Source organism: Sander lucioperca, chromosome 21 (assembly GCF_008315115.2).
Source record: "Sander lucioperca isolate FBNREF2018 chromosome 21, SLUC_FBN_1.2, whole genome shotgun sequence".
Lineage (NCBI taxonomy): Eukaryota > Metazoa > Chordata > Actinopteri > Perciformes > Percidae > Sander > Sander lucioperca.
Window position 1 is genome coordinate 15,050,816 of NC_050193.1, and position 26,387 is coordinate 15,077,202.

General features: G+C 40.5%; 2 protein-coding genes and 2 long non-coding RNA genes across 8 annotated transcripts in view; 2 read left to right on the plus strand and 2 right to left on the minus strand.

The window, feature by feature from the left end:
• clec16a (C-type lectin domain containing 16A) overlaps window positions 1–2,981 on the plus strand; it is a 46,347-nt gene extending 43,366 nt beyond the window's left edge. For all 5 annotated transcript variants that reach the window (XM_035996606.1, XM_035996604.1, XM_031320851.2 and 2 more), the window contains one exon: window positions 1–2,981. In XM_035996606.1, coding sequence (XP_035852499.1) covers window positions 1–626 — 626 coding nt within the window. In that variant the 3' untranslated portion in view covers window positions 627–2,981.
• Window positions 2,714–3,772, minus strand: LOC116065391. The gene is made up of 2 exons (XR_004108722.2): window positions 3,216–3,772; window positions 2,714–2,848 (listed from the first exon to the last, which is right to left on the minus strand). It is a non-coding gene; the product is annotated as an uncharacterized LOC116065391 (long non-coding RNA).
• On the plus strand, window positions 3,220–25,661 carry LOC116065387. Its single transcript, XR_004108719.2, has 3 exons — window positions 3,220–3,286; window positions 22,078–22,088; window positions 25,651–25,661. It is a non-coding gene; the product is annotated as an uncharacterized LOC116065387 (long non-coding RNA).
• socs1a (suppressor of cytokine signaling 1a) lies at window positions 9,041–11,568 on the minus strand. The gene is made up of 2 exons (XM_031320865.2): window positions 11,336–11,568; window positions 9,041–10,016 (listed from the first exon to the last, which is right to left on the minus strand). Exon 2 carries the CDS (start codon window positions 9,957–9,959, stop codon window positions 9,291–9,293), a length of 669 nt encoding a protein of 222 aa, XP_031176725.1. The 5' UTR covers window positions 9,960–10,016; window positions 11,336–11,568; the 3' UTR covers window positions 9,041–9,290.
• Window positions 25,662–26,387: the final 726 nt, after the last annotated feature.

Here is a 26,387-nt window from a genome sequence, read left to right on the forward strand (position 1 = left end):
ATGATGGTACGTTTTTGGACCACACCCCACCCTCCGCCTCTGGCGGAGAAGGGGAAGGAGTAGGTGGAGAAGTAATGCTTGTCGCCTCTACTCCCTCGGCCCCAGTCACGGCTCCGGCCCTGGCCCCAAGCCTCACCCCGGCGTCCCAGCCTAACATCTCCCTCCTTACAGACAACAACGCAGAGACACTCAGCGTGGAGTCGCTCACGCTGCTGCCCCCAGCAGGCTCACCACACCTGCACCCCTGTGCCAGCCACATTCCCGCAGCGCACTCCCTCCAGAGACCAGACGCCTCCATCGCGGAGGAGGAGGAGGAGGAAGAGGGGGATAGGAAAGAAGAGCAAAGAGAAGAGGAGGGGCAGCAAGAGGAAGAGGGGTCGCCGATGGATGAGACGGAGACAGATGCGACGGTAAAAGAGGAAACCACGACAGCGGAGTTGGTCACCCCCACTGACGAGGAACCAGAGGGAGTAGATAAGCCAGAAGGTGAAGACACACCTCTAGAGGTGAATATAGACCAACTCTCGGCTGCAGAGCTGCAAGAAAGAGACGACTCAGAGTATGTAGAGAACACAGAAGATACAGAGATGCACACTGACACACAAGACTCGCCTGAACTGGATTAAGCAACACACACTCAATCATGGTCATGCATTTAGACTTGTCTCTAAGAGGACAGTGAAGTGTGATAGTTAATCTATCCAGCTTGACTGCAGAATATTTTTATGTTGAGACCTGTAGATAAGGATAGGATTTTGGAGGCATCTCAAAATTTGTGTTTCACATGATGGAAGACTTTTTTTTTTTTTTTTTTTTTTTTTTTAATAGAGACACTGGTCGAACTCGAGGAAGGCTTGAAGCACATTTGGGTTTCTGTGCACTTGAGTATATCCGGTTGTGTTTTAAGCGAGCGTGTGCAAAGGCGCGCAACCAGCAACGTTTTTTACTCATTCTGATCGATTGTTTGTCAGCTCAAAGAAACACACACATTACGCCACATGCTGCTGTCGTGAGCTCTTTATCCACTTTAAAAAAGACCTGCTCTGTTTTTGTGTTCACCGCCAATGTTTTGTGGTGGTTGTGGTCACTTCTACGCTAAACACACACACACTATACATACAGTCTACACAGAGTCAGCTGCACTTGCCTTTTAACCGCTGCATGTCAAGACGTTAGCAGTTACTGCCACCTAGAACTGCCAATGGGTTTGATTTTGTGTGTGTGTGTGTGTGTGCGCTACATGTTTAGTTGTTATTCTTCCAGGTGTAAAGTAATGATCCATTCATTTACTAACTGGTGTCTATTATAGAAAATGTATTACATCATCTGCAGCATCTTGAGCAAGGAGGGAGCAGGTCTCATACTGTAAACGATAATTTGATGTTAACGTGACGTTGTAGCTGTTGTGCCCTGCTAGTAAACATTTTGATTCCTACATCTTGGAATGTGAGGTGTGTGAAAGCAGCTCTTTGCTTGTCATCACAGCCAGCAGTTGGTTTCCATCATAGTTCATATTAATCTCTTGGGCTGACAGTTTTGTACGGGTTGCTTGAGTGCAGTGTAACAAAGCATTTCTTCCCCGATATGCAACAGTATTTAACAAACCTTGACCTCGTTGGATTTGCTTTTATTTTCAACTTCCATTCTAGATCACTAACTTCCTTCCCATATCCATACTGTAGATCATAGCGTGCAGGGATTAGATAGATGTGTGTTCATTCAGAGAGGCGATTCACCAATCAGCAACCTGACCTACACTAGTTATACATAATGGACAGCAGTTCACTGATTAATAGTAAATAATTCACTGAGTCCATGCAGGCTGTCATTCATTCTCTACATAAAGAGTTTCTGTCTGTAGCAACACAGGTGAACTGCTATTTTACTCATTGAAAAGCTGAGTATCATTTGATGTATTTAGGAATATAAAAAAAAAGTTAATTTGCTTGGTTAAATGAAATTCTGACAGCCTCATAGAGGGATACAGTTTAATAGATATCAGGGATGTTAGACGTGCCGACTTCAAAGAGTCATGAGACAACGTTTGAAATAACATCTGCGTTTTTAGTTCCGCACTCTGCCACAACAGCACTGCGTTGAATGTATCTGCTGGTTGCCCCTCAGCCACTGACCTGAGCTCAGTTTTACTCTCCATTGTTTCTGGGAACGGGCTTCAATAGATATGCTGCGTTCCAGTTACCTCGGAGGTCGGAGTTTGGAACTGGGAATGACGTCACACCCGAATTGATTTGTGTTCTAGTAACGACTCGTAAAACCATTATATTTAACGGGTTGATAACAATTCATTATGCTGTATTTTGCATGTACAAATGCCATAGCAACATTTCCACAGATAGAAGATGGACAGTAACGTGTCCACGACTGATTTAATGAGACACAAATAAGACAGAAGTGCTAACAAACAGTACATTGATACAGCTTTCGCTACTGCTGATGCTCGGAGCAGCCATGTTGACTTGTGATGTCGGGGGTTCTCCAGACTTTCCGAGTGGGAAATCCAGACTTTCAGGGGGGGGGCGTTCCAATTGCCATGTCCGACTGGGAACTCAGAAACTTTGACTTCCCAGTTCAACTGGAACGCACCAAAACGTGCTCTGAAAACTCCGATTGCTGTTGGGAACATCCTGTCTATAATTTGATAAACTGTCTGTCAACACACGATGCTGAGAACGATGCGGGGAAAAAGAATTCAAATAATATTGGTAAACCATATAATACCCATTCTCCAGGAAAGACGAGCAGGAGTGTAATTTGGATGTTACCACCCCAAAAAAACCCTAAAGCACAGTGTTGCAAAGTTGCATTGTCATCTCAAAGTGGGCGCAAACTAGGGCTGGGCGATATGGAGAAAATCAAATATCATGATATTTTTGACCAAATACCGATATCGATTCCGCAACGATATTCTAGTTTTGACTATTGATGCTTTCACTAAATATTTACACAATGAGATTTTTGATAAATAATCATCAGCAATGTGGATATAATGACTAAGTGGGTAAAGGCAAATAATAGAACAGTTACAGCTCTCTGGGAAGTTCAGAAAAGTCCATCACTTTACTGTAATGCAGCCTTTAAAACCAGGAAAAGACAACACTTATGCCATATTACGATATCCAAAATCTAAGACGATATCTAGTCTCATATCACGATATTGATATAATATTGATATATTGCCCAGCTCTAGCGCAAACCGTGGTCCCAAAGAAACAAAAGCACTCGTGGAAAACCAACATTCATTTCTTCAGATGGTGTTTTAAGGTCAGTGTAGAGGGGCTAACCCCTCCTCCTCTAACCAGCTGAATAAAGCTTTACTACTGCAATAATCTAAAGAGCTAACCAGTGAGGGGAGAGATGAATGTAACAAACAACTTATCTCTGGTGTTATTTGATTGTTTTGAATGGGATCAGTGTATTTTTTTTTTTCCTTAATTAAAGACTTGATATGTAAATCTTAGGAGCAGAAGCAGTGTCACCGATTCTTTAGAACATACTCTATCGCCGCATCCTTTTTAGTCCTTTTATTAACTTCTTCCTCTTTTCTCTTTCGCCTTTGCTTTCGTGCTCTTTTCTATGCCGTTATCTTACAGCTAAAGACTTAATGCTGATCTTCTTTTTCTTTTTTTAACTCGGTACAGTCATCAAAACGTTTATGAAGGTGACATTCAGAGCAATACTTTTCTTTTTGAGTCGGTCTCCTTCCATCTTGCTACTGTAAATAGCAGAAGAATGATAGTGGTGACCACTGGTGTGCTGAGAGCAGTTTCTGATGGTTTGAAGGAACATGACGGCATGTTTGAAGACAACATGACGGCATGTCGCCTGTAACCGTTGGCAACTTCTATCGAAACATGACGTGAAGCTTCCATTATTGTCTCTGATTGTAGTATGTAATATTTGTATGCTCTGTAAATGCTTTTTGCTTTTAAACCTGTAATTATTGTTAATGAACTGAAACAGAGAATAAATAAAGAACTGCAATAAATTATTCTACTTAACAACAGTGAGGCCGCTGCATGGCTGTTGTTGCGTTTGCAGGCAGCTGGGTGTTGTTTTTTTCCACTGCTCTCTTGCTCATGTTTTTTCCCCGTCTTCGTCTTCTTCACAGTAGTAACAGCAGAGGAGGTTCTCCTTAGTGATTGAGCAAGAAAACCACAGGAAATATTAGAAAAGAACTGCCAACCCCAGGAACACATACACACCCGTGTATACTATATGACATGGAGTGTGTGTGAGTGTGTGAAGGCTTCCACTGATTGTGTTTCATGGCTTTAAAAGCTGTAAAGATCCACCATACACTGCAGTTCCGTGTGTGTGTGTGTGTGTGTGTGTGTGTGTGTGTGTGTGTGTGAGATGGCATTGCCTTTACACTTTCTACCTTTGTGATGTGTTACTGTGGCTGCTGCAGGAGCCCTCAGTCATCTCCTCAGCCATCTTGTGGTCTGTATGTGTTGCTTTTATCGCGGTTCCTCTCTTCAGGGAAGTCTGGTTATGTGTGCGTAAACATTTGAATGGGTTCCTGGTACTGCAACGATACTAACATGTGCGTGTGTGTGTGTTTCTCTGTATTAAACCACGATCACAGCTTTCAATAAAAGTTTTGACTGTAGAGATCTTGGACAGATTTGAAGGTGTGCAGTTGTACTGTTCAAATCTGCACGCCCCCGAGTTTAAAACTAGATGGCACTTTATGTATGCCAGTTCTGAGTATTAGCTGTTAACCAAAGATCAATAACCTGTACATCCCCCTCTGTGGTGTCCTCAGAGTTAACTCTTCCTAGCTTCTGATTGGTTAGTTGTGTTGTGAGCGGGGTGAACAGTAGGCTTTTTCTTAGGACAGCAAAGGCATGATCTGCCCTACTTTGCCTCTGATTTGCTAGAACTAGTTGCCTTCGTTGGTTGGGTTGGTTGGGTAGGTTAGGTTATGGCATGAGAAGTGAGATTGGTTAGGGTAAGTATAACAGGGTAAACCAATCAGAGGCAGGGTAGGGTCATGCCTTCCCGTTGATCAAAAAATGCTCAGTTTCTTCTCATTAAAAATGATCCAACCACCACATATTAAACCCTCACCTAACATATATTTAAAGGCCTCTATGCCAAAGGTTATACCAACCGGCAAAACATTTGCTCAGTTTACCACAAAGACTGGAAATGGGGGTTGGGGGGCAGCTAACTCTGTAAAAAAGTAACAAAACCTTCCTGGAATCTTGTCGTCACAAGACAACGAGAATAGAAAGTTACTGCACCAAGCCACGAAGTACGAAGTAAGTACAACCCCTCGTAAAAGTACAGCCTGTCTATTTTACAATTTGTTTTTATATGGATTAAATAAATGAGACATACCATGTTAATAAGTAAGCGTTGGAGGTGCTTTTATGCAGATTTTGTTACCTTTGGACAGAGCCAGGCTAGCTGTTTCCCTCTGTTTCCAGACTTCATGCTAAGCTAAGCCAACCTGGTGATTGGTAGCAATCTTGTCATCTAACTCTCCAACACCATCGTTGCTGTGAGAAAGTTTGAGTATAGAAGTTGGGGAATTCTTGGAGCCATGGTCTAGCTGCTGTTTGAAGAACTACTACATTACACATCCACACTGGATTTAGTTAAAGCTTGTCTGTTTTATTGTGTTAATACATGTACATGTACAGTACATTAAATTCTTTGGACGTTCTATGTCTTTTGTTGATGAAGTGTTGAAACTCTTTCTTCTAATCTGATGACCAACATTTCCACTAAGTTTCCTGTATATCAGATGTCATCATACTGGGAATTCTGAGATATCCCACTAACAAGAATTGGTGGGTAAAAAAAATCAATAGAAAAGCCTGAAGAAACCACGGAACCTGGTGACTAAGTCAGGAATTTGTTTGGTCATAGGAAAGCCAAGAACATACAAGATCAGTGAAGCTAGGATAACTATATATAATTTCAATTGTTTGTGTGTGTGTGTGTGTGTGTGTGTGTGTGTGTGTGTGTGTGTGTGTGTGTGTGTGTGTGTGTGTGTGTGTGTGTGTGTGTGTGTGTGTGTGTGTGTGTGTATATATGTGTGTATATATGTGTGTGTATATGTGTGTGTATATGTGTGTGTGTGTGTATAAAGGACAGAAAACTCCAAGCAGAGGACTCCACAGAAATCAGCTGATAAGCATACAATCACAGAACACCTCACTTCACCTTTCACTTCTCAAAATAGTAGTCGGGAATGTCCTGAAAACTGAGAAGCTATGAATGAAACTGCTACATATGATTCACTCGCCCCCCCACAATTTGTGCTTAAACCAATGATCTCATTTTCGAGGTAAAGCTTAAAAAAAATGAGGATTGAAAACAAGCACGCCTATAAAAAAATTAAGATATTGCAATCGCAGTGTGTATCTCACTGACGAGAGAGAGAGAGAGAGAGAGAGAGAGAGAGAGAGAGAGAGAGAGAGAGAGAGAGAGAGAGAGAGAGAGAGAGAGAGAGGAGAGAGAGAGAGAGAGAGAGAGAGAGAGAGGAGAGAGAGAGAGAGAGAGAGAGAGAGAGAGAGAGAGAGAGAGAGAGAGAGAGAGAGAGAGAGATATGTGTGTGTGGCTACATTGTCTAGACCCAAGAGGATCAAACAAAAATCCCCGAAAAAAGATCACAAAGCCTTATGGTAAGGTTTGGTTTTAGCGTTGGAGTTCTGGTTAGGTATGAGGAAGGGTTACAACCTCAAGTTAGAAATTATAACTGTACACTACATTGTCTAAAAAAAAGTGACATACTCTCACAAACGTCATGAAATGGCAAACTTTAAGCAAATGATTATGCTTTCTAAAGATACATCTAGCTTACTGCACCCACATGTTCTGTAAAACATGTTCTATTTTTAACATTGACGTGACTGTGTTTTTTTTACCTTTTACTAATACAAACTTGGCTTTCAATATAACTAAATCAACCCTGTGAATAGCAGTGGGGCAGTAAAGTATGCAAGGTGACAATTTTAGGACATTATTTTTTGGGAAAAGACTTTCTTCCCGTGTGTGTCAGGAATTAAGTGTTCCGCAACAATGACATGAAAACACAATGAAATTTGTAACAGTTGAACTTTTAAACTTGTGATTCCGACAAGAAGAAAGTTACATCAATTTCTGCTGCAACTTTACAACAGTTTGGATAAACGCAACGGCTCTGTGTAAGAATGTGTAAAAAGTGTGTAGGGTTCCTGTTTACACCCTGCCTCTGATTTGTGCCACATGCCGGTCCCACCAGTTTAAGCATCATTTCTAAAGACTATAGTCTCAAGAGGAGCATTCAGCTGGGCTTTGCTCCAATGTGATTGCAAATATATCGTGCATACAGTATGTTTGTCAAACAGGTGAGTCATACATTTAAAGCAAGTACACCCACCTGAATCAGTGTTGCCTCCATTGAAGAAAGGACATTACAGCCAGTGTGTAGTGAACAATGGCATTCCTTGTTTGAAAGTCATCTTTGGAATCTCTTCTTCGTGCACTAGATTAGAAGGGCTTTCCTGTACACTGTGTACAAAGTATTTTGACATCTTGTATGTCTTTCCACCTGCTTTCTTGTATTATTTATAGTATTTAAATATGTGCTACATAGAAAATGTTTATCCTAACTCTAAAATGAAACGCAAACTGTAACTTTAACCGTGACCTTGATCTAACATGTCTCTGTCAAACCACTAACCCCCCCCAAAATTTCCCACTTCCTCCTGAGGAAATTTGAATCTGCATTGGGCCCTTATTAGGTTAAATGTACTACACACACACACACACACACACACACACACACACACACACACACACACACACACACACACAAATAGACACAATCACACGTCACCTCTGCCCGTTTCTGGTAAGTGTGTGTGTGTGTGTGTCTAAGCGTAACAGTCCATTTACTACCAATGGGACCCCACCCACCTGTCACTTTCACCTACACAGATGATTCACTGTGGTGAATACTGTACACTACCGAGTCACACTTCCTGTCTGTCTGTCTGTCTGTCCTATTGTCTGTAACACAGCGAGGACAAAGTATGTATGACTGTGTGTGTTTGTCTCTCCCTCTTTCTCCACCCCTGCTAGCTCCTACCTGTCCCCGCACATGACATGAGTTGGGGAAGAGAAATACCACAGTCAAAAAGTAACTGAAAATCGAGCAAGGTTGGTTTAAATAACTTTTATTTCAAATATAATAGCAAATAAAAAATATAAAAAATATTCTTGTATATCTGATTCAGTAAAGACAAACTGGTTACACTTTACTTGAAGGTATCTACATAAGAGTGACATGACAAGGTCATGAACATGTCATAAACATAAACAAGTCATAAACCTTTATGACATAACGCTTCTGTCATAAGTGTCATTGGGTTTTTGTCTTGACAAGTTATGGTTAGGGTTAGAGTTACGGTTAGGGTTCATGTGTCATGACAGTGTCATGACACTCTTATGTATATACCTTCAAGTAAAGTCTTACCGACAAACTTATTATCTGCCTGGCAGAGATGGTTGAGTAAGAGGCGATGTGCCTCCACATACAGTACAACTTAGCACCAGACCTCGTGACCCCAACACCCTCTGACATCTTCTACAATATTTCATCTGGGTGCAGATTTTAAAAAAGACATCAAGTGGTATTTGAGCCATCAGTGCTGGCAAACATTCGCGTGTGATGTAAACATTTAACAACATTAGAGTATTAAAGTCTGCTACAAAAGTCAATTCGACTGGTACCACTGCCCGTACCCTCCCACAAGTCCACTCTGTTGATGCCCTTAAAGTCTTTCCACAATCCACTTTTAAATATGTTTGGGTCTCTAGTGGCCACAAATGGGCAACAACAGACCCTACAGTTTCTAGTAGAGTGATCACAGTTGACCACACCCGTTCTTTTATCTCTCTAATAGCTCTATTGTGGCTGTAGATTTCTCTTAATGCAGCTTTTTCCAGCTTTTCATGCTTCCTCATGACCAGAAGGCGCGCTGTCCGTGTGCAAGTTGAATCTCTGGAGGTAATGTATGTTGAAATGTCATGCCCGGGCCCATTGAACAGTGCATGTACTTGACTGTGGTCATAATGTCTCTTGTGAAACATTTTGTGGCTTTTTAGCTCAAAAAAGGGAGACGGTTGTATGTGTAACCAAGGCGATGCAGGCTTAACATCCAACACATGATGGGCAGGTTTTAACAAACACTCCTCCTGTTTACTGTTACTTGGTAAAAACTGCCTTCTTGAAATGAAAAATAATACTATCAAAACTTTATACGGCAAGCTGGTCATAGTTTGTAAGGGAATTCCAACAGGAAGTCTTGGACAACATGGGTGAGTGGCAACTCCGACACCCGGCTTACTCCGCCACACAGCTCCATGATGCGCTTCCTGCACAGCTCCTGCAGCGTCGGCTTCCATTTCCTGTACGGAATGCTCAGGCTCTTCTTGGGAGAATTGATGTAATGCTCCAAGAGGGCAAAGAGTGTCGGAAAGGAGCGCTCGTTGCCCGCCAGTGAGAACTTTTGTCGCTTGTAGTCAATGCGCACGCTGACCGGGCCGCTCTTGCAGTGGTAGGACAGCGTGAAGAAGACGTCTTTCTGCCGGCTGTCGCGGATGAGGAAGCTGCCCAGCGGTGCGTCCCGCAGCATGCGATGGGCGTCCTCCACTCCCAGAGGACCCCAGTAGAAGGCGCTGCGCTCGAGCTTGGCCGCTGTGTCTGTGATGATCTTGCAGTCCTCCTTGCAGGAGAACGTGGGGAAGTGGGTCAGATACACAGAAGGGACTAGAGCGGCCCGATGCTGAAGCTGCTCCAACTTGGTGCGCTGTGAGCTGAGAGCGAGCTCGCGCCTAGCCAGCGGTGAAGACAGGGACGATGATGAGGATGCCGACGGTGACGACGATGAGCTTGACAACTTGGTCTTGTCATGGCCTTCCACTGTGCTGTCGGCTACCATCCTACAGGGGAGAGAGGCCCCAGACCCTCTCCCATCTCTAACCACCACACTGACATCCTGAGAGAGACGAGACAAGACAGAAAGAGTTATTATCAAACAGTAATGTATTACTAAGTAAAGCAAATTACATTTTTAAACCAAAATCAGTTAAGAGTTACACCTTTCTGACAAAAACTATCAGGACAGTGGCGGTGAATCTCATCATTCACAAGAACAACACACAACCCTTAGGCAATGACCATTTAAGACCCTAGAGCTCTAAAAAGAGAACGATTTGTAATATTGAAACGTGTGTGTGTGTGGGTGTATACACAATTCAGTGACTGTCTCAGTGTTTAGGTTAGATATTCATTTGAGTTTCCATGGAACTATGTTTGATATGACTTGAATCTGCGGTTAGGCCAAAATACAGTCAGCTGTATACTGCCTGGAGACACTCACACACACACACACACACACACACACACACACACACACACACACACACACACACACACACGCACACACACACGCACACACACACACACACACACACACACACACACACACACACACACACAAAGGTTATAGTGCTTATAGCAGTATTTATGCTGTATCATTTCTGCCTCAATGACTGAAATACCTGGTTGAAATCAAAATTTTCCAAGCCAATGACAAATACAAAAAAATGACTAAATAAATGTATACATTGCGAACTGAAAGTAGTATTTGAGTTGTTATTTTTTTTTTTTTCATAAACGGTCTCAACCTGTTAGATTGGATGAGGGGATACACATCTTATGATACACAACAGCTGGGTACAACTGACATATTGTCTGTGTCATATTAATAGGCCTATCCTGTATCCTTCTCCCTGCGTAGTTCAAACGTTCAATGTGAATGACTTTGTGTTTGAGTTAACTTTGAACTTTGAGCCCCCCCCCCCCAAAAAAAAAAAAAAAAAAAAGATTAACAGGTGGTGATGTGTTTTGCAATTCTGGGGACTGTTTAGCTTCAATGTCAGGCACATTACAAACAGCCATGGAGATGGATCACATTCAAAGTATAATCATTTAGAAGAAAAAAAAAAAAGTTGTGGAGTAGCCTAGCCTACGTGTTTCTCTTTGTATTTCATTGTCTGCGTTGCCTCATAAAGTTTTACAGTTCCCACTGCATGCTGCAGTTAAAATCTGGACAATGGGAATCAAACAAGGGAAAAGAGTGAAACTCCAGCATTCCATTTCCTTTCCCCAAAAAGTCCTCAGAGGCACAGCTTAACATTTAACTCCCTTATGTTTCCAATGCACAAGGCCAAGGAAAAAAAAAAAAAAATCAGGCATGAATCCAAACCCACCCAACAGCAGCCTACAGCATAATTCCAGTTCGAGAAGTCTTACCGTTTTGTTCTAACGACAGCGGCTGTTTAAAGATCCGTTGCGCAAACAACCGCGATCAGTGAGTCCAGTTAATGTCCAGCAGGTAATCCGTGACGCAGCGCAGTGATGGAGGGTAACCATCAATTTGACAGCTCGTAAGTAACTCTGTCGACCTGCTGGCTGTGATTCCCCACCCGTTAAATCATACGCTGGTATATGTGTGCTAGCGTGGTAATACTCCTTGACTTTATAGCTCCGGGCCTGTTAGCTCCGCCTGTTTGGTCTGCTTCCCCTAACAGCAGGATCGCTTTAGCGGCAGGCAGCCGGTTTCTCTGAAACACAACCGAAAGTGAAACTGAGCTCAGAGCAGCCCCTATGCTCTTTCAGTTCATTTGAACGCAGTTATTATTTGGAGAATTTCGAGAAAACCGCAAAGCCACATGACAGTAGGACGTTTACAGAAAGACAGGTAACGGATCCGATTAATGCATAATACACAAGGTTGGGCGTTTTATGAGAGGATTTTAATGATGGCGCTGTATAGTCAGCTCTTTCTCTCTCTCTCTCTCTCTCTCTCTCTCTCTCTCTCTCTCTCTCTCTCTCTCTCTCTCTCTCTCATTCTCTCTATCTGTGTGTTTTTCATAAGAATTGTTGAATCATTATTTGTTCTCATTCAGATACGTAGGCCTATAATTAAACATGCATACGTCAAAACATCAGTCATTTCAGAAGAGCACAGGATGTGCTCAGTTTATTATGTGGGATGGCCCTGTCTGGAGCGGTTTAAATCAAATGACATATCAAGTTAAATGTCTTTCATGTCTGGTGTTGGCATTACAGTCTCAGTTGATAGTTCAAGCTGCTTTTGCAGATGTTCCTGATAAAAATCAGGTGCATTTTTGCACTTTGCCCAACATGGTAAGTTCCATTATGATAATGATCATAATCAGAAAGCATTCAAAATAAGTCACACAAGAAAAAATGTTTGATCTTTCTGATAAAAAAAAAAGAAAAAAAAAAAAAAAGAAAAAGAAGTAGTGAACAAATCAGTTGACTGGAGCCACGAGGGAAACCAAATCAGCGCCTCTGCGGCTGCACTTCTTCATTTGTTGTTAATAGTAGGCTCTTCTGCAGAAAAAGGTCCAACGGGGCCTTTACATGTGGGGTGATTCAGCCAAGAAATGCTCATATTGTGACATTCCAACAGTCATTTCATTACTTGACTTTCAACACCAAAGCCACATCAGGACACTTCCCATGTGAATCCCATTTTTTATATATATATATATATATATATATATATATATATATATATATATATATATATATATTTATCACTATATGTAGTATTAATGGGACGCTGATAACATATCATAGTATAGTTCATATTCCTCTTTAGCTGTGGGCATATGGTGGTTATTGCATGACCTGAGCCAGGGAGGTGTGTTGTTTCCAAATAGGATAAGTGCCAACTATTTCACATGAAGTCAAATCACTCTGCGGTCATAAACTCCCGCCTATTTATGATGCTTTCTAATTATATCAGTTACAGTAGAACCAGTTTGTGCCAAAATTACAGTTGGACATTTATCACATCTCACTTTAACTTTATTCAGAGAGCTTGTGTGTGTGTGTGTGTGTGTGTGTGTGTGTGTGTGTGTGTGTGTGTGTGTGTGTGTGTGTGTGTGTGCGTGGCAGACGATTGTGCATGACTTAATCAGTGTTTTTTTAATGCCATAAGTTAATTCTAAATATACCTGCATTGCATCACCTCGTCATAATAATCTTGTCAAATGTCTGCACACACACACACGCACACGCACGCGCACACACACACACACACACACACACACACACACACACACACACACACACACACACACAGAAAGTTAAGGAAATTAAGACCCAAGGACAGCTGGCATTGCCTAAAGAGGCAGAGACAGACAGGCAGGCAGGGAGGCAGACAGACAGAATCAGAATCAGAAAGGGCTTTATTGCCAAGTACGTTGCACATACGAGGAATTTGTCATGGTGTTGTTGGAGCATGTCACACATACAAATATAAGAAGGATAAAAAGATATAAACAATATAAGTATAAACATATACACACAGTACGTATTAATAATGATAAAAGAAATTTAAATAAATAGTAAAATAAGTTAAACAGTAGTGAAAAGTGACCTCTGACATATATAGCAATTGTAAGTCGAAGCAACCTTTTTTTTTTTTACTTTTAACTAGTGTGTTGAACGGTATGTGCACAATGCAAAGTTGGAGCATGCGGAATACATTTAGATCTGTGCAGCGAAATGTGATTCATGTAAGACGAGAGACTGGAGGGAGAGAGGGAGGACTGAGTTTACTGCTCTCTTATTGACTCTGCTTAATCAGAAACACACAGTACCCCTGGATGTCTGCCACAGCTGCCTCTGTCTGGAAGTTCTTACGTGCATTGCAGACATATTCTAAATTACCATCGTCTCATATTGTACAATGCAGTTTGTAACATGTGTGCATGTCTCTTGCGTGCTTATTGTTGCGCACTCAGTGTTTATTTGCATGTATGTGCGAATGTACTCCATGAGTTTCATTTCTGTGAAACAGGGAGAGAAACAAGAGCCTGAAACATAGGCAGATTAACATAGTCCTTGCTGTGCCTAATTACAGATCCTTATTGAGTGTATAAGAGTGTATGAATGCAGCGGTTATGCACACATGCATTTAGTTATTCAAAAGGTATTTGTTGCTGTAGCCACATGGGAATTTGGTAACTTAAGCGTATTGGTTTTCTGTTTCTTTTATTTAGCATGAGAGCCTACAGTGTGGGAGGGCTCATCGATGGATGACAAATGGATGAAAAATGCAGCATAATGCAAAAAATCTATATTTGTTGTTTTAGTCCTGTATTAAACCATATGAGCTTTGTTGGAGTCTGTCTGAGCAGCTTGCATGTTTGATCTGAGGCATGACTGCTGATTACCAGCAGTGGTTGCTGAATATTAGCAGAAGAAACATGTTATGGCACATGCACTCAAGTTTCTGCAGGAGCGAGCTGATGCTTTGGTGTTATTGTTTTTCACTTTTAGTATGGGCTCTGCAGAGATCATCTGAAGTTTCAGTGTACTAATTTATTTGTCGACCTGCAATTTTTAGCTCACAAAAGATCAGCTAGTGTTTTGTAAAGTACACACCTGAGAGCAAAGACAGATATTAGATGATGCACTGGACCTGTATGGGTGTGTCCTCAACCATGGCTTTATGTCAGGTCAATTCAAACTTCCCACATCCCAAGGTGTTCTGGTCAAAAGCGACTTCCTGTCTCAGAAAATCTGCACTTCCTTGTGTGGAAAACAGGAACTTTCTTCAGTGCTTATCTCTTTATCTTCTTGTTTGACTGTGGCTAACATTTGCACAGCTGACAGAAGTGACTAAGGGGGTTGCTGATTGGAAATGAGTGTGTGCATGTTGTTTTTTTGCCATTCACGTTGTACACCTTTTGTTCTCTTGGTACAGTAAATGTTGTGTCACTGTCCACCTTTAGTCCCCATTTTGTATTATATCCTGGTAGTTTTCAATGCTGTCCCATCGGTATTGTCTGTAGTTGAACATATTGTTTATAGTCTAGCAGATAATCACTGCTGTTACTGTAAGGGTGACATTACATTTGTACTCACATGCACTTGCTCCATAGCAGAATCCACTTTCAATATGAGGACAATCTGACAATTATGATATAATGTACCTTAAATTATTGCTTTCAGTTTGCTGTATACTTTCATTTGTATGTACTGTACATTTTGTGATAACGATTGCTGATAATCTGTTCCTTAATGGCCAGCAACAATGGTAAGACTTGAATGGCTGTTAAAGTGAATAGTTAACTGTTATCATCTAGTAAACATTACAAAGCACACATGTAAACCTGCTGTAAAGCTTTGGTTCTGTAGATGTTATGGAGTATTCTGGCACACTAAACCAACAATTAAATTGGGTTTGTATGTGTGTGAGTGTGGGCTTGTTTAACTATATTCATGGGGTCCAAAAACCGGGAGTCCAGTATACTTGTGGGGTCCCGACAGCTTTGTGGGGCCAAAATGCTGGACCCCACAAGGTTAAAGGGCTGTTTGAGGGTTAAGACTTGGTTGTAGGATTAGGGTTAGAATTAGGTTATGGTTAGGGTGAGGGTAAGGGTTAAGGTTAGGCATTTAGTTGTGATGGTTAAGGTTAGGGTAAGGGGCTAGGGAATGCATTATGTCAATGATGCACTATCCCCACAAAGATAATGCCACAAACCTGTGTGTGTGTGTGTGTGTGTGTGTGTGTGTGTGTTTGTGTGTGCGTGCGTGCGTGCGTGCGTGCGTGTGCACGCTCGTGTGTGTGTTCTACAGTTTCATTTTGAATGGCTCATTATCACAAACCTGTATATGTTTTTATGATGACAAGAAGGCATGACACAAATGTGGTAGTGAAAGAACACAGAAGCACAAAAAACTGAAGATAATGAATGAAGAATAATTTAACACATTCATGAGACTGGTTTTCATAATTATGTATGATGCTGCGTTAAAAACAAGACTAGGAAAGTTTGTTGAAGAAGATATGACATATTGTATTCTGGGAGATTATCATGTTTATGCTTGTTGGATACTGTGACAAGGCAATGCTATTGTTGCCTTTTTTTTTTTTTTTTTTTTTTAGCTCTTCAAACACTCATTCACTTATTCATATTTCCCAGCCTCTTTGGCAAGCAGACCATAACGTCTCAATGACCTGCAGCCAACAATATTAAACTCAGCCAGGTGCCATTGTAACCATGGCAGTATCTCCTTTCTGAATGTTATTGTATACAGGAGTTGGTCAGAGGGGAGACAGGAACCATCAGGCCTTGGCAGCTCCTGACAAGTTCCAATTCAGTGAATTTGATCCAGTACTTCCTGTATTCATCTGTCAAATACACAATTGATTTGGGATGAAAGTGGAAGTAGAGCTGCTGTGAAATGAGAAGCTGCATTTCAGTGAATCTTTAGTGATTATTGTAAGGAGGTTGTAAAAAAAAAAAATAATCAATGGGACATGTATTACTTTCATATTCACAAAGCAGTCAAACTCGTACAGTTATCTGGTGCGCAATCTAAATGTAATAAAGGTTATTCTGCTGAATGTGAAAGAACAATGTCTTCCATGAATTACTGGTGCTTATGAGAAGAACTGAAGCATTTTTATATTTACTGCTAGCCAATAAAATCGCTCAGGCCACAATATTTTCCAGTGCTGCCCGATGGGAAACATGTTCATGTCATCAGGCTGCCACGATGCATATTAAATGTTGATGGGGGCAAATCTCTGCTCACATCTCTTAAAAATCTTCTCGATCAGTGATTTTTTCTTTAACCCTTGTAAGGTGTTCATATTTGTGTTACACAGCCAATGTTCCCGGGTCTGGTGGACCCACCACATGAGTAGGCTTTTAAATCAATACAGCCATAACAATTTATGTAAAAATACTTAATATATGTTTACTTTAGCTGAATTACCAATGATATTTACATCATTTATGGTTCATATTAGCCATTTACCCCTGTGAGATCACATTTATGATCATTTTCGTTTTTTGTGAGAAAATAAGGAAATTCAATTATAAAAAAGGTTAAAAAAAAAATAGAAACAAGATTTTTGATCATTATTGGTGCATATTTCTTAGAACTTAATCAGAACAGTTGAAAGTGCTTGAAATGTAATTTTTTTTTACTTTGTGTGGGAATAGCAGGTGCAGAAAGACAACATAGTTTCATAGCACCTACAATTAAATACACTCAGGTCCAGTAGACCTGAACACCTCATATGTAATAGTTATGTGTAGGGGGGGTGTACCGTGTGCGGTCATTGAAAATAAGTTATTTTTTAAGTTCTTCACAGAAAATGAGCCAAGGCCAATGAGTTTGAGTTAGAAGAAATAATAAATAGCATCATTTTTCTTTTAGCAAACACAGACCTGAACACCACACAAGGGTTAAGGTCAGAGTTGGTAAACTGCAAATTCATACAGAGAACTCAAAGTAGTCACTATCTGGAAAATAATAACTAAAGCACTCAGAAAAATCTCAAAAAACGTTATATATATTCCATATACGTATATATCCCTCATTTGCTCATTTTGCCGGTCGTCCCCCAGTCATATTTCAGTAACTGAAGAGTCTTCTTTTCCTGTGTACTCTGACAGAACAATGCCATGTTATTGTTGTCGACTTGCTCTTTCCACAAAGTGGGCAGCAGAACAGTGCACAAACAACTCTGTAATCGAATCATTGTTCTGCTGCAGGACACATCTTCAGGGCTGAAATCACGACATCTTCCTAAAAAAATTAACTCACTTAAGTGTCGTGGCCCTTCTGTTGAAATACAAAGGTCATTCAGCAAGAGAAACAATTTACAGTAATACAGCTGCAGCAAGTGAATCAACAGGTTTACTTGAAAAGCCAGAGTGGCTCTGAGAAACCAGTCCGACAGCTGTACTGAATAGAGGTCTAATTGGAGCCTTCCCATTACAACATGAAGTTTCTGATGAAATGTCTTATATCTTCTCATTTCCTACTAATGTGCTGCTCCCACTATGCCGGACAAATGCATTGGCCTGCTGCCAAGGTCCAAGATTAACATTTGATTGATTAGTCGATATCAGAATCTCACTGTTGTCCATGTGTGTGATGAGTGAAACGGGGTGAAGAACTCTGGGCCTGTTCCATGACGAGCAGACAAACTGAGTGTGTTGTAAGTTTGGGTGAATGTTTTTATCCACATGGCTGACATCAGCATTTAGAGAGAAATCACACTGTATGTGTTTTGAAAGGAACAATGTATCTAATATTGTCATCTTTTTGTCTTGCACCTTACGTACACACACTTGGCCAGTCTTTGATATTGTCTGTACCATCTACTTACATTTTCAAAAATGCCCTGCCAACTGATATACTACTGATGTATATATATATATATATTACTTGTGTGAACTTTAAGCACAATGTCCTTAACACCAACGAAAGGGTCATTTTTGCTTTTGTGTTCTAAAACACAAAAGCAATAAGTATTAGGAAATAAGTATTCAGATCTAAGATACTAAGTTAAAGTCCTGCTTTCAAACCCTTAAAGTGATAGTTTGGATATTTTGAAGTGGGGTTGTATGAGGTACTTATCCATATTCATTGTATTACCTACAGTAGAAAGTGATCGACACGTCCCCAGTTTGGAGAAGCAGACAGGAGTACCATCACGGAAGAGAAGCAATGTTCTGCTGTGGACGGGGGCAGCAGATAAGCATATTTCCTTTTCAAAAGATCCAAACTATCCCTTTAAGTACTTGAGTAAAAGTACAGAAGTGTTATCAGCAAATATATTTAAAGTATACACAGTAATAGTAATAATCTTTATTCATAAAAAAAATGTCCCTGTGACTGATGTGTAATTATACATGACATGATTCAATTGTTAATACAGATGCATCAATGCACAAGCACCATCGTAATGTTGATCTTCCAGTCATTATTCTGCCACACTGTTTACACTTCTCGTGAAAGGCAAAAGCCAGTAGTCACCTCCACCACATTCAACTTTGGTCTCCTGCCCTGCTTCTACAATCTAAAGACACAAGCCACCTCAATGTCACAGGCCCAGCAGGCGATTAATACATACTGTGCGAAAAAACTTCCCCTCAATAGAAAAATCTTTTACAAATTTCTGCTTGCGGATGCTACTGTGCACACAGCTGTTAATCTACTCAGCGTCAACATGTCTGCTGAAATAAGTTCTGCCCAGATTCACATTTGGTTTGAGACTTGCTGCCACATGCTCTTTCCAAAAACTCAAAAAAAACACAAAATGTGAGGCTCTGTAGCTGCAGGGCTACCAGGCAAATTCTCTGTTTCAAAGTGGCTTGGTTGGTAAGTTGCCCATGTTTAGTGTGAAACCTAGCCACCTGATAAAACAAAAAATCGTTACGATTTAGATGCATTGGCTTGAATCCAGGGTGTTGTCAAAGAGGAGCCAGTTCTCAGAATGAAACTGAAATCTAACCACCTGACCCATAGAAAGTTTAAAGGTCTTTAGTTTGTTGAGATGAGGGTTTGAGTCCTGTTAAGTTATAGTTTCCTGCTTCCTCCTTCTCTTACTAGGAAAGGAGGCTACTGTTTAAGAAGTGAAGCAAAGCATGGATTAGTGGAGGGAGGAGTATGTGCAGAGAACATGTTGTCAACAGCACATTTATCTGCATTGTCAGTAATCAGTAAACACAATCACTTCTAGTATGAGCGGTACATTCTGCTCCTGTTTCACTTGTTATTATTACTCAATGTACTTTGCTTGAGGCCACTGTGATCCTAACTATCTTATAGTTATGGCTTAAGCTAAATAAGCATACACCAAACACACACTTGGTCTCTTATGGATACCTTTTACATTCTTATTTATCTACAAATAGTAAGAACATTATTCTACACTTAGAAGTTGTTTTGTGTATGTGTGTATGCTTTGTGTTTGACTTCATACCAAACAGTGCGTGTGTGCAGTAAATGTATGGTAAACAGCCTATTTGTGTTTGTCTTAAATTGTGGTTTGTGTCCAGCTCAGAGTACGCACTGTGATAGAAATGCTCCGTTTTCTAGGAACCCGAAAGTGAAAGTGATCTCTTTTGCGGGCAACCCTGTGGACGCATGGCAACAGATGATGCAACAGTGCTTGTAAAAATCCTCATTGGCTCTTTGTTCTTTGTGCTGCCTTCAGGGTCCGTTGGAAAGTGAACAATCAATAGATTTTAAGTTTGAAAGCTGTTTCAGGAAGGCTTGTAAATTGTATTTCTTCAAAACATGCACAGAAGACCAACTTGATTAAAAAAATGATTTAAGGCAAAAATTAATGGTGTGTTGTAAGTTTAATCTGCCACTGCCATTTTCCTACTATATTTGCTTCTTGATTTCTGCAATGTCCTTTTCCTGGAATCACGAGTTATTATATATTGAAAGATAAGAACATGACTCAAAGGGAAGTATTGGTGGGCTGGTTCATTTAAAAAGACTTCTCTGGAATAGTGAGTTGACATCTAGGGTCTTTGGGGGGGGGGTTTGAATGTCCGTGCAACGTGAACGACCAAAGGACAAGAGTTTCAGGTTCCTTGGAAAAGTTTTCATAAAACTATCATTCAGCAGAAACACTCAAGATAAGGCAAATCTGTAAAGATTGTTAGATTGTTAACAGTCCTGTCTGTGTTTCCTCACCACAGAGTGCTGTAATCCCTGCTGTATAAAAAGTGAGGCAGGTACACATTTATGGGCCATAAAGCAGTCCTTCTAGTCCTTTGTTTATTCCTTGCAGCCGCCAATGTGACGTCCGGCTAATTCAAAATAGTGATGCCAGGATCCTGATTTCCTTCTCCTTCTGCATTGTTTGTTTGCATGATAACATAATAAACTGGCGTGATACTTTAAATTGTATTGTCTACTGTCCTGCACAAATGTGAATGCAAACACACAAGCAGAAAGTCTGGCCCTTTTGTTGTGACTTACTCAGGATTTAATCCCCCACAGACTATCAAGTGTAACGAAGCCATGCAACATGAAACCGCAGGTCATCACACACAGTTTACTCTTTATTCCAAACCATTGTTAAATATTTTGCTCTTTTTGTCTGTTTCATTAATTATCTCCTAAATAAACAAAAGCAACTTGCACGCAGCTTACTTAAAGGAGAACTTCGGCCAATTTTTACGTTAATCTTGATCACTATAACTATGTCAGTACTGTCGATAGCAAAAAAAAAACAAACAAGCCGAATCGGTCCTAGCAAACTGGAGTTTCTGCAGCTAATGCCCAGAGCTCCCAGTGAGCAAAAACGGTAGTTTTGGGGGCATATCATAAAGAGTGCCTTTGTGCCTCTTAACAGATACAAAATACAATTAAAATGTCTGTGAAACAGGGCCCTTACATGACAACAAGATGCATTTTCAACTCAGACATTGTTTAAATTCACCTACCCTGTTAGCTGCTAGCTGCCGTCTGGGATGAGTGAGTGCGTTCAGCCCAGCTTCAGTGATAATCAACTAGTTGTATTGTTGTCGACCGCACCAGGCGAGGAAGGCGGGGAGGAATCAGAAGCAAGGATGCCGCCGGGCGGGCCTGCTAGCACGGCTAAGGAAACTACCACATAGATCACCACTGCCAAGACTCATACTCACCAACGCCAGATTGTTCACACACAAAATGGATATATATGCTACAAATACACACGGAACTGCTGCTTGTTGATTATCACCGAAGCCGGGCTGAACACACTCACTCATCCCAGACAATGTCTGAGTTGAAAACGCATCTTGTTGTCATGTAAGGGCCATGTTTCACAGACATTTTAATTGTATTTTGTGTCTGTTAAGAGGCACAAAGGCACTCTTTATGTTATGCCCCCAAAACTGCCATTTTAGCTCACTGGGAGCTCTGGGAATTAGCTGCAGCAACTCCAGTTTGCTAGGACCGTTTCAGCTCATTTTTATTTGCTATCGACAGTACTAACATAGTTATAGCGATCAAGATTAACGTAAAAATTGGCCGGAGTTTAATTAATTAGTCCTTTAACGGTTTGAAAACTGTCATCCTGTGGGAGTGGAAATGCTTGCGGCAGGGGAGTCAAACCAAATCTGTGATTTGTACTGACTAAGGAAGACTGCCACGACTCATATTTAGCCAAATAAAAAAGACAGAAAAAGGCAAAATGTTTGGTCCAGACTGTCTACAAGTCAGTGTGTCATGTGTGATTTTCCAAGATATCTGATGGCTATCAGATGTTCAATGGCTCAGAGTACAAATGAAAAAAGGGTGGCTTTGAAATGGAGATTGTATTTGCATGCTTCAAATCCGCGACCCGAGACCGGATAAGCGGACGAAGATGGATGGATGCTTCAAAGTGTTTTAGTGCAGTCCATGGTGCACATCTTGTGTTTTCATGTGTTTCAATGTTTTAGAAACCTTTTTATATAGGCCTATGTTATATCATTGACATTGTGTCATTTGTACCTCTTTTATATAACGTCCAAGAAGGGTTATATGTCTAATGATACCAACACTGTGGCCACTTCATTCTACACTTTTCCTCTCCAGGATTAAACACCTCACTGTGCATGTGGATCGTTGGGCAGACCGCAGGTGGTGAGGGTGGGCGGGCACACTTCTTCCACCTTTATCCTAAACACCGGAGCACCCCAGGGCAGTGTGTTAAGCACCCTGCTGTACTCCCTTGATGACACAGCTGTGGTGGGTCTGATCACTGACAACAATGAAAAGTCCTACCTGAAAGAAGTAGAGGACCTGACTCGCTGGTTTCAGGCCAACAACCTACTCATGAATGTCAGCAAGACTGAAGACATAGTAGTGGACTTTGAGAAGAAACAGAAGAGGACCTACGCCCCCCTTAATATCAAAAGGTCCTTGGTGGAGAGGGTGGACATCTTCAAGTACCTTGGTGCCCACATCATCGAGGGTCTGACCTAGGGTCTGCATACTGACTCTTTATATTCCCTTAAATACTGAACAAATTCTTCTCCTGCACCATTGCTAGTATCCTGATGGGGAACATCACTGCCTGGAACGGATATGGCACCAAAGAGGGCACCAAGGCACTGCAAAGAGTGGCTAGTTTGGCTGAACATACAGTAAGCTGTGCCCTACCCTGCCTAAAGGATATTTACACAAGGCACTGCAAGAAAATGCTAGAGAATCATTAATGATCCAAGCCACCCGGTAATAGCCTTTTCTACCCTCAGGCCACTAGGATCTTAAATGAGGACACTGCCTTATATGATTACAGGTGACAAATAAAATTGATTGACTCATATGACTGCTGACCTGATAATATGCCTCCTATCATACCACTACTAACTACCTATACTTTTGCTATAATTACACTACTACTAATCATATTACTGCATACAAAATGAGTTATCTCATATATTTGACTTAACTCAAATATCTTGGCTCCGCCTCTGCTCAGGACCATCAAAACGAATGACTTACAGGAATACACACACTTGTGTGCGAGTGCACACACACAGTTGAAGGTTTACCGTCTATAGTTCATATCGTAATTCTAATCTTTCCACTAAACAGTCTCAGTCATAAGTTAACCCTTGATAAATACACACAAACCCACATACATAGACACCCACACACACACACACACACGCCGACACACCACAGCTCTGTGGTTGTCCCCCTTTCGCATTGACTCAGTTTCAAGAAGACATGAGACATTCTATCAACTTGGTTGTATCTGGTACTTGTTATTATTCCCCCAATTACCCAAAAGGCCATGTCAGTGTGTGTGTGTGTGTGTGTGTGTGTGTGTGTGTGTATATACACATATATATATATATATATATATATATATATATATATATATATATATAAATATATATAAATATATATATATACATATACATATACATATATATATATATATATATATATATATATACATATACATATATATATATATATATATATTTACAATTTTTACTTTTAAAGAAATGAAAGGATGAAATGAAAGTGATGTCAGGGACATGCTGCAGGTTATATACAATGACTCTTTATGGTGGTCAAATATTTTGTGTGTTTGTGCAGACTGTATATTCTGTGCGCGTGTGTATTAGTTTGGTGCTTGAAACCATTGAAAAAAGGAAATGGCACTTCTCTATGATAATGTAGCATTTCAGAAGAAGAGGATCTATGTAAACCATTTACAGTAAGTAGACACAGAGACGGATAACAACATCAAGCGTCCATTTATTATGAAAATGTTACAACTCTTAAGAAGGCTCTTTTGGAGTTTCACTTGTGTTTTGACAACCGATGTCAATAATCGTTTGGTGACGGAAAAATAATAGATCATTAAGCACTGACAATGTGTCTGCATGAGATTAGACTCTAGATTGGCTAATAGTGAACAGTCTCAACACAAAGACGTGATGATAGGACAGGGCTGCAATAACAGAAATGCTAATTATAATGAACTTTATTTACATAACATTTTCCAAAACAAGTTACAAAAGTTTTTAATATGAGGTGTATTCACGCTCTCTTTCAGGCCGTGAAAGATTTACTAATAGGCCTATTTCACAGGAAAAGCACAGGTGTAAGTGTAAGTGAATTATTAATGGCTGAATTCCATTTAGCTGCTCCAGTTTCAGGGTCCCTGTATTGATTGTAGTGTTACACTGTTATAGGTGAATTATACTGGACGCATCCAAGGTGGCGCGCGCCATCGTGACGTCAAAATGATGTCATATCCTGCCGGCGCGTCCGATTTATAGATGCCAGGGCTCTCATAGTGACTGCTAGTCTCTCTTGTAAATTTACTGGCTTAAGATGAGTTCTTTTATGGTGAATGAAAGGCTTGATACGACGAAGTAGGTCATCCAATCAAATCAAAGCATTGACGGCAATGCTGCAGCCAGTTCTGTCGTTTACTTTTTCTTCTTCTTCTAGTCTGTAGAAAGAGCAACGTCGGTAGCCTTTGCTCATTAGCGCCACCTCTGTTCAAGAGAAGACTGCAACTAGTGTCGTGAGCACCAGCGTGGGTATAAATGGTCACGGCGATCCCATGACGTCACATTTGTACGCGCCAGCTGGGCTGCGTCCAGTATATAAGAGCCTTTACACTATCATGATTTACTGGGACACTTATACAGAACAGAGACATTGTTACTGTAATTAGTAACACCTGTGCTTTTCCTTCTATGATACGTCAAAATGTCTGCTGTGGAAAAGGCCTGAAACTGTACTTCATAGGTGAAAAATCACCAAGACTACTTTTTGTTCCTGACATGTCCTGCATTTAAAAATAAAACAATTATAGTGGTGCTATGATTCGACTTTTAAGCGAATAGTTTGGCATTTTGTGAAATACAGTTGTTGGTCTTCTGGCTGAGAGTTGGAAGTGTGATACCATTCTCTCCACTGTCTATATGGGTATGTGAAGTTGGAGCCAGCAGACAGTTAGCTTAGCTTAGCACAAAGGCTTGAAACAGATAGAAACAGCTAGCCTGGCTTTGTCTGAAGGGGACAAAATCCACCTACCGGGACCTCCAAAGTTCAATATTTAACATGTTATATTTCATTTGTTTAATCCGTACAAAAACTGAAGAGTACAAACGGGGGGAAATGTGTTGGCCTATTTTGGTCAGAAAGTTAAAGGCCAAGAAATAGTTCTGCACATAACCCCCCATATTACCACAGTGTCATTTTAACACTTTGGTTTTTCATATTTTTTATATTTTATAACTTTCTAAAAGAAACCAAATAAGTGTATTTCCAAAAATATTGAACTATTCCTTTATTCTTACAGCATATGTTTGATGAATGAAGCTAACCATAACTGTAACATCTGCTGACGGGAAGTCCGACCTCAAGCTTTTTTTGTAAATGTCATCAAAGGTAAATGTGTGTCAATTGATACATTTGCCAGAGAACAGAGGGGCTTTTTGATTATGACGGCTGGCACAAAATCAGTCGTGGAAATGAGAAAGTTATGGATCATTAGATGACTTCATAGTTACATGTATTTTAAAAATGTGCAGGTGCATCTTGTTTTGTCATCTAACAAATATGCATGTTTCAATTTCATTTTGATGAATTTGGCAAGCAACTGTCATTGATTAACATAGCATGAGTATGGAGTATACTTAGAAAGAAAGTTGGGCAATAAAGGGGCATTATTGTATGATTGCATACAGTATGTGTATAGGCCAATACTAAAGAGTTTATATGAGTGCACAAGTATTGATTATATGAATCCATGCATGTGTGGTCACCTCAGACATGAACTGTACTCAACAGTAAGCTGAGCTTACCTGTTTGCTTGTGAAAATCAAAAATCACATTTGAATGAGATTAATAAAGTCACTGTGGATCCCAGACAAATCACAGCCCAATACAACAAAACAAGTTCTGGAAAATTCTGAACATCACAGACTAAAGAAAGCTAACAATTTGGGTGTTTCCTCAAAATACACCTGTCTAGTGGCGTGCCATACTCCAATCA